General features: G+C 40.0%; 1 protein-coding gene across 1 annotated transcript in view; it reads right to left on the bottom strand.

Annotated features, from left to right (window-relative positions):
- Window positions 1-3,108: 3,108 nt before the first annotated feature.
- GOLPH3 (golgi phosphoprotein 3) overlaps window positions 3,109-8,789 on the bottom strand; it is a 52,617-nt gene continuing 46,936 nt past the window's right edge. Inside the window, exon 4 of the mRNA XM_019982773.2 lies at window positions 3,109-5,037. Coding sequence (XP_019838332.2) covers window positions 4,613-5,037 — 425 coding nt within the window. The 3' untranslated portion in view covers window positions 3,109-4,612. The remainder of the gene's footprint in view (window positions 5,038-8,789) is intronic.

Raw genomic sequence — 8,789 nt, 5'->3', positions numbered from 1 at the left:
ATGGGCTACACTGTATGGGGTCACAAAGAGTTAGACATAACTGAAGCAACTTAGCACACACTCCAAATTTTCCCGAAATATATATATAAGAAGTGAAATCAAGTGAAGTCACTCAGTCATGTCTGACTCTTTGTGACCCCACGGACTGTAGACTACCAGTCTTCTCAGTCCATGGAATCTTCCAGGCAAGAATACTGGAATGGGTTGCCATTTCCTTCTCCAGGGGATCTCCTGACCCAGGAATTGAACCCAGGTCTCCTGCACTGCAGGCAGATGCTTTACTGTCTGAGCCACAAGGGAAGCCATATATGCGTATATATATCCCCAAACCTAATACCATGCTGATCTCTTTAGTATGATAAAGTCTCCACAGATTCCATGCTTGAGTACTGCACCTAACACTTTACTAAATGGTTAAGAAAAAAAAAAAAAACTTACCATATATAGCAACTCCAAACACTGGGGAAAATATATCACAGACACAGGGGGTTAATATCCATAAAACATGGAAAGTCCTGTAAACCTGGTGAACCAATATATAAAAATATCAATATCCTAAATTATAAAAACAAATAACATGAACAGGTAACTCACAGGAAAAGAACACAAATTACCAATAAAGGTTGTAAATAATAATCAACCCTCAACAATTAAAATAATTTGACCATTCTCCTCTACTATTACCTTGGCAAAGACCAGGATTAATGATGATACCCTCTACAGCATTAGCTAGGGTGTAGGGAAACCCGCATTCACATTATTTGAAGTGGAAATTAACACAGATCTTAGAAAATTTAACTTTATCTTTTACATTTCGAGTAAACTCACGTCTGTTAATTCCTCCCATGGAAATAAAATATAAAAATATGTACAAAAATATTGTTTACAATACTGTTGTAACAGTAAATATGAGAATAATCCAAATATCCATTAATGGGAGAAGTTATACATGAAGCCAAAAATGACTAAAAAGAAAGATGTGTGCTTATTCTTAAAGTTCTCCATAATGTAAGTGCAAAAGGTAAACTGCACACCAGTATATTATGCTAGTGGGAATTATGGCACACAACTGCTCTGCAGGAGTGAATGCCTACATATTCTAACACTGGGCTGAGGAAGTGTGGATATCAATTTAACTTTACCATCTGTACCTCTCTCAACAGTAGCCTGAAAGGTTATAAACATTAATACCCCTACTTGATGCTATTAAAGACTATGCGACATTTGCACAGAACTTACAAGAGCCAGGGATATCACTCTGGGACCCAGTTGGCTGTGATGAACTGGAAATTACCTCCAGCTTTCAGTTATCTTGTTCTAGATAAAAGCGAAATGGAACAATGTTATCTGACAGCCTATGTGTTCATATTTAAGATGGAGGCCATTGAGACGGGATTAAACTTCATAAAAGTAAATATCTCACAGACTTATGAATGGTGGCTTCCACGTTCCTGGGCTAAGAGTAGCCGTGCGTGGCAGTCATGGGTCCTTGTCATCATCAGGCTGGACGTCATCACTCACTGGTCCTATGTTGCCACTGAATTGCACACCAGCCGCTCTCGCTTTCCTTCAGGTGGTGGCCAAATTCAAAGGTTTGTCCTAGTGTTCACAAATAATGGGAAGAACTGAGTAGGAGAACGCATCAGAGGTTGCAAGCCAATCCTGGTTCATTCAGCAGGCCAGGGCTTTCTGGCCAACTGACATTCGACGATGATGCTTTCTTCTGAGAACATACAGTCAACTTTTTCATCCCAGAAAGATTAACCTATGTAAGTTATACCAGGATATCAGAATAAAGTAGGGATATCCATTTATCACTGTCTTTTGTGCCACCATGAGATCTTCCTACATGCCCACTATTCTCGTTTTGTTTCTGTTAGAGAAAGAAGCCCCCTCCCAGTCCCAAAACAAGAAAGGAAAAATTATAGTTGAATGCAATTATGTTTTCCATTACTTCAGGATTAAAAAGCTCAAACACTTACCAGATAATGTGAGACTGGGCAACCCCTCCTCTCCAAGCCTGCTCTTCATTAAATGAAGACAGTTACTGCAGTTTGGGGAGGTCAAAACAAGATATAAAATCCCTCACTAGGCATAGAGCATGCATTGTTTTCTTTCTCCTTTTTGTTACAGCACTGTTGTAGATCAGGTTATTATAAGGAACACTCAGTAATTAAATAACATATGAAGAAGTCAAAATGCAGCAGATTCTTTGCACAATAGATCTCTATTTAAGTTTCATTATATTAAAACTCTCTGCCTGATTCTTGGATCTGAAGGCTTTTTAACAAGTGGCATAAACCCGTGGACACACTGCACCTTCCACACAGAACATCATCCCTGGAGTCGCACTGATCCTGCTTAGAGAGAGCTGGAAGCAGCAGCCTTCCATAGAAGAACTGAGCTCTAGATGACACCCTCTCCTCTGGAGACACAAATACTGAAGTTGTGGGCACACACAGGTAGAACTGAGGGGCACTCTGCCCTGAAACAAACACTGATGGAAGTATGGGTGAGGCCCTTTCCTCCTTGCTTGAGAATACAGATGATGCTGCGGAAGTCAAGAATACCTCAGAAACATCCAGTACCTCACTTCTAAAATCTTTTCAGGAGAAAAACAGTAAATGTTCACCTAAAAAGAAATTCCAGGACATGGTTTAAGTTTCAAGTATCCATTTTATGGGAATAAACAATAAATTAATACTTTCTATACTTAATCACCACCAATAATATCATTTGGAGGTAAAAGAGGTTATTTTAATGGACAGAAAAATCTGACTTTTTTCATGAATTAAAATAGGGACTGGTAAACCATTGCTCATGGCCAGCTGCCTGTTTATGTAAATGAAGCTTTACTGGACTACAGCCTCACCCATTTATCTGTACTGTCAATGGCAACTTTCACTCAGACAGAGTAGCTGCAACACTACATGTATATGGCTCACAAAGCCTAAAATATCAGTATTTACTATCTGAACCAATAAGAAAAAGTTTGCCAACCCCTTTGTAGAAATACTGCCACGCTACACTAAGGCTAAGTAAAACTTCATCAGAAAAAACACTAAGACCACAAAAATCAGAATACAAAAATACAAATAACATGCTTGCTCTGATTCAGGCACTTTCAAGATCATAGTTTATTTATTACTTCAGATAAAAAGATAGTATACATATTAGGGAATCCCTTAAAACTCAACTCTAGAGTTATACACCATCTAGTACTTTTGCATTGAAGGTTAACCAAAAAAATCTCTAAACACCTGAAAGCCCCACTAGTAACATGAACTATGGTAATAAAAAATTTGACATTTAATTTGTTCAATATATACTATTTACATTATGAAACCAATAGTGATCCAATAAACAGTGATAAAAGTAAAAATAAACTTCAAAAAGCAAAGGTTTATATTCTTAGAATGTGCTAATTATCATAATTGTATATAAAAATTAAAACATAGCAGAGCTTTCTGTTACAAAATTCTTAATCATCTGAGTTGTAGTCATTACTTGCTAACGATTTACATGCAACATCTGCTAGTACTGACATTTGATTGTTTTTCCCCCAAGAAAGTGTGAGTAGATATTGAAGAGCAGACATTAATTTACCTGTGGACAGAAAAAGATAAAACTGTACTCAAGATTAGTACTGGTCACAAGCCTCTTCTCTATAGAAATGATAAAAATAGTAAGACCAAAAAAAAAAAAAAAAAACCAAAAACAATCCAAAAAGGAGATGCATAGGCAAAGAGTACCATGAATGGCACAGCTCAAAAAATGCTGGGACCAATGAAGCCATACATCTTTTCTCTCCTTAATGATGAGAGGTCTATCTTGCCACCAAATTATAATGACTGTAGCAAGTAAGGGGCACCAGGTGTACAACCAATTAAATCCTGCAAAATACTAAGATGGGCAGGGGTGGCCAGAAGAAGGAACAATTTATATATACTTCAAACTATATACAGCATAACTGGAATGCAGCTCATCCCAAACTGGCTGTGTGAAACAACTGGACCTTTATGACTTAATAATTAAAATTATAACAAGTGTAATAATACAATAGATTTACATGGGAAGCAAAATCAAGGGGCACTTTATATTATTTACTGTGTATTTCAATTTAAAAATAATTTGCTAAGTATACATCTCAACTGAGGTCTATGTATAAAATGTCCCAATAGATACAGATATTTACCTTTGGTGAGTTAAAGGCCATTTTGTGACTTCTGTCTGAATTGCAGGCAGAACATTAGATGGACACGCACATACGGGAAAAACTCAGCCTGAGGTAATCCAAAAGATGTGCAGGCGAGGAGACTGGTGGTACTTTGAAAGTCAAAGCACACCAGAAACCCGAAACGGGGAACAGTGAGGATGGCAACAAGGAATGGAATGCCAATATGGCAGTAAAACTTTTTTCAAAACAGAAAGAGGAAGGCCTCTCGTACCAGCAGAATCCTGCATACATACACAAAAGAAAAAGCCACCCACCATTTCAGGAAACAAAAGCCAATTACAGTGTGGGAAGTACAAACTGCAGAAACCCAGAAGTCCATAGAAGAAAATCGACTGGTTCCCGTGAGAGAAGGGGGACGCGTGGTTCGGGGCAGGGTCACTTGGTGAAGGCGGCCACCACCGCCCACAGCACCTCGTTGGTCCCGGCCTTCAGACACTCCACCTCAGGGTCCAAGTCCAGGAGCTGCCGCACCCGCTTGGTGGCTACGTCGTACTGCTCGTCCAGCAGGGGCGCGAACGCGTTCTCCAGGACGTCCGAGGCGTGGGCCAGGTAGAGGAGGGCCAGCAGACGCTTGTCCATGCGGTGAGGGTCGTTCACCCACTTGTCGAGAACAGCTTCCTGCACCTTCTTGATGAGGCGCTGCTTAATGCTATTGTTGGTAAGGGGGTGTGTCGTCATGTCAAAGAGGAGGAAGTTCTGTTTCTCTGTCGTCAGCACGCCCTTTTCCACCAGGTTTTTAGCTAATCGTTCCCGCACGTTTCTTAACTGATAATGCAATTTTAATGGATTCCACGTCTCACCTAAACAAAAAATTCCAGAAGTTAAAAAGGATAACTATTAGCTGCTAATTTTATTAAACTCTGAATTATTAAAATGCACAGTAACATCTGACATTTTTTCCTCCAGAGAAACAGAAGAAAATTCAGTTGTTTTCTTGCTAACTAAACCGTGAACCCCTTGAGGGCCAAGGCCTTTGGTTTCTAAGCACCTGGCAAATGATTTTCAGGCACAACAGTTACTCAAAAGACCAAACTGAAAGCAGTCTCCTAACCAGTTCCCCTAATGTGGAAATAAGCCAAATATTAAATTATGTTTGCCTTCTCTCTAGCTATTGTCAAAAAGCAGCCAATAGCAAACTATGAACTTTCTTTCCTATTAAACACCAATCTGCAACAAAGAGAGAAAAGAGTTAAAAAGTTTCCTGATGAATATGTCATTCCTGAAGCTGCTACATATACCTGGCCTATAAAGCTATGAAAGCTTATCGCTGCTGCTGCTAAGTCGCTTCAGTCGTGTCCAACTCTGCGACCCCATAGACGGCAGCCCACCAGGCTCCTCCGTCCCTGGGATTCTCCAGGCAAGAACACTGGAGTGGGTTGCCATCTCCTTCTCCAATGCATGAAAATGAAAAGTGAAAGTGAAGTCACTCAGTCTTGTCCGACTCTCAGCGACCCCATGGACTGCAGCCTACCAGGCTCCTCCATCCATGGGATTTTCCAGGCAAGAGTACTGGAGTGGGGTGCCATTGCCTTCTCCAATGAAAGCTTGTTAGGCAAATGCTATTCTTTGATGACAAATAATATAAAACTAATTACAGATGGACAAATCATTTTCATCATTTCAATCTTGCTGCCTATGCACATTCCCTTTCAAGACAGAAACACTAAAAATCAAATATTTTTCACTAAAACAATTTTTTTCCTTATAGAAGACTAGAAGGAAATACATCAAAATAATCTTGATTATCTTTGGGATTATATGTGACAAATTTTCTTTCTTGTGTTTTCTGTATTTTTCAAATCAATCTCCAATGAACATGTAACCATTTGGGTAATTTGAAAAAGAAACTATAGTAAGCTTCTAAATTGGGACACGGTAGAGATCAACCACAAGCACTTATTATATACAAAAGCTGTAACACTGAAATTTCATAATATTGAGAAAAATCACTGTACTACTGTCTACTACAGCAGTTGTTAACTACTGAGTTGCCCAAAAAGTTCCTTTGGTTTAAGTGAAAATAAAGGACACATTTTTCACATTTTCATTTTTACTAAGAACTTGATTGAACAACATATTCACCATTTTGTTCCACTCCCGTCTGCCATTTTTCAGGCAACTTCATAATTGCATCTTTCCAAATTTATCTTTAAGAGCAAAGAACTGTTCCAGGTGCCTCTTACAGTCTTCCAGGGAACTGAAATTTTTTCCGTTAAAAGAATTCTGTAAAGACCGAAATAAATGGAAATCTGAAGGTGCACTGTCTGGGGAATATGGCGGACAAGTCAGAACTTGCCGGCCAAGCTGTGACAATTTCTGGCTGGTCATCAAAGAAACATGCTGTTATTCTGATGGAAGATTACACGTTTTCTGTTGACTAATTCCTGGTGCTTTTCGTCGAGTGCTGCTTTTAGTTAATGGTCTAACTGCGAACAGTACTTGTTGGAATTAATCCTTTGGTTTTCCAGAAGTAGCTCATAATGGAGACCCCCCCTTCCAACTCCACCACACACACGATACTGCCTTCTGTGGAGAAGCCCAGCCGTGGCGTGGTTGGCGGTAGTTCATGCCACGTGCCCTCATCTTCTGTTTCACACTACTGTACCACATCTGCTTCTCATGACCCACGACAACGTATTTTAAAAGCAGAATGTTTTCCTTACGTTTCAGTAGAGAATTGCATGCAAGGAAACGGTCAAGAAGTTTTTTTCACTTATGTGTAACCCAAACATCAAAACAATTAATATAACCAAGCAGGTACAAATTATTTTTAACACTTGATTTGGATATTCTGGGTATGTCCGCTATGTCCCATGTGGAATAACACTGACTGTTCTCAATTAATGTCTTGATTTGATCTCTATCAACTACAACTGGCCACCTGACCGTGGAGCATCACCCAGCAGAAACTTCCAGGACGAAACTCTGCAAACCACTTCTGACACATTCAGTCTCAGCATCTTCTCCAAACACTGCACAAACTTTTTTTTTTGCATTTCAGTTTTTACCCGCTCTTGAAATAATAAAACATAACATGCCAAAAATGTTGCTTTTTTCCTTCATCTTCACTATTAAAACGGCTAGACAAAAATTCAATTTTGATAAGTTTTTAAGTGTTCACTGATAAGACAGCTGTCATAATACAATCTAACAAAACTGTTTCAAATGAAGTTAAAGGCAACTAAGAGCCACTACAGCCAGCTTATAGAAAAAAAGAACAAATCTTTTGGCCACCCCAGTATACACAGCTATTATATTTAAACTAATTTAAAAATTCAGAATTCCCTTGTGGTCCAAAGGACTCCATGCTTCCACTGCAGGGGGCCCAAGTTTGATCCCTGATTGGAGAGTTAATATCCTGCAAGCCATACAGCCAAATATATAAGAAGGGAAAACAACTCTGTTCCTCGGCTGCCCTAGCCACTTTCAAGTACTCATTAGCCAAGTAGGGCAAGAGGCTACTGAATGGACAGCACAGAAAGAGAACATTTCCATCGTCACAGAAAGCTCCATACTAGTGTTCAAAGTCATTTTGCCATGACTTAACACTAAAGAATATGGAGCTATGACTAAGTAATCAGTCTTAAAAGTGAAGTCGCTCAGTCGTGTCCGACTCTGCAACCCCGTGGACTATAGGCCACCAGGCTCCTGCATCCATGGGATTTCCCAGGCAAGAATACTGGAATGGGTTGCCATTTCCTTCTCCAAGGGATGTTCCTGACCCAGGGATCGAACCCAGGTTTCCTGCATTGCAGGCAGAAGCTTTAACCTCTGAGCCACCAGGGAAGCCTAAGTAATCAGTCTTGGACTTACCTTTTTACCGTTTGAGAGAAATCTAACTGAGCCTACTACTGCCCAAGCCTACCACCTAAAGGCACATCTCAGGCAGCAGAGCAGAAGATCTCAAGCAGAGCAAAGGACTAACACTGTTCAAAAGACAGAGATCCGAGTTGGAGGAAGCTAAGGCAACTGCGATATGCAAGGCAGTACTAGGAAAGAGAGGATTATGCAAAGTAAGAGCTCTAGAAATCCACATGGTGTTTTCACTTAGGTGTGATGAAAAACGAAGGCACATGGGTTAAGATGACAAAGTCCACAAAGGTAAAAATAATGTGGGGGGATCGGGGAGGCCAGGGACACTACCATCAAGCTGTAGGGTGAACAATACCAAGAGTTCACAGAGGGTTAGGAAAAATCTGAGTGCCAACTGGCTTAAGTGGAAAGGTCTCACTGAACACCAGGGCATTTAGAAAGAATTCCAAAAGGATCACATCTTTGTATTATGGCTAAACCAGGCCTTCAGTAAAGGCTATTCCAGACCCAGCCTAACAAAGCTTACAACAAACTGATCCACAAGTACTGCCTAGCAAAACAAACTTCAACAGTCTTTAAAGACAAACAGAATTCAGCACACAACAACACAGCAGTCACAGTGTCTAGCCATCTAATAAAAATTACTAGTCTTGTAAAGAAGCAGTTTTGTGACCCAAAACTAAGAGGTGGGGGGGAATCAAAAGAAACAGTCAACCAGGGAGTTAGTTCCCTGGTGGAC

The sequence above is a fragment of the Bos indicus genome, chromosome 20 (genome assembly GCF_029378745.1).
Source record: "Bos indicus isolate NIAB-ARS_2022 breed Sahiwal x Tharparkar chromosome 20, NIAB-ARS_B.indTharparkar_mat_pri_1.0, whole genome shotgun sequence".
Classification (NCBI taxonomy): Eukaryota; Metazoa; Chordata; class Mammalia; order Artiodactyla; family Bovidae; genus Bos; species Bos indicus.
The sequence above is the reverse complement of the archived record's forward strand: the minus strand, read 5'-3'. Positions and strand labels throughout refer to the sequence as shown.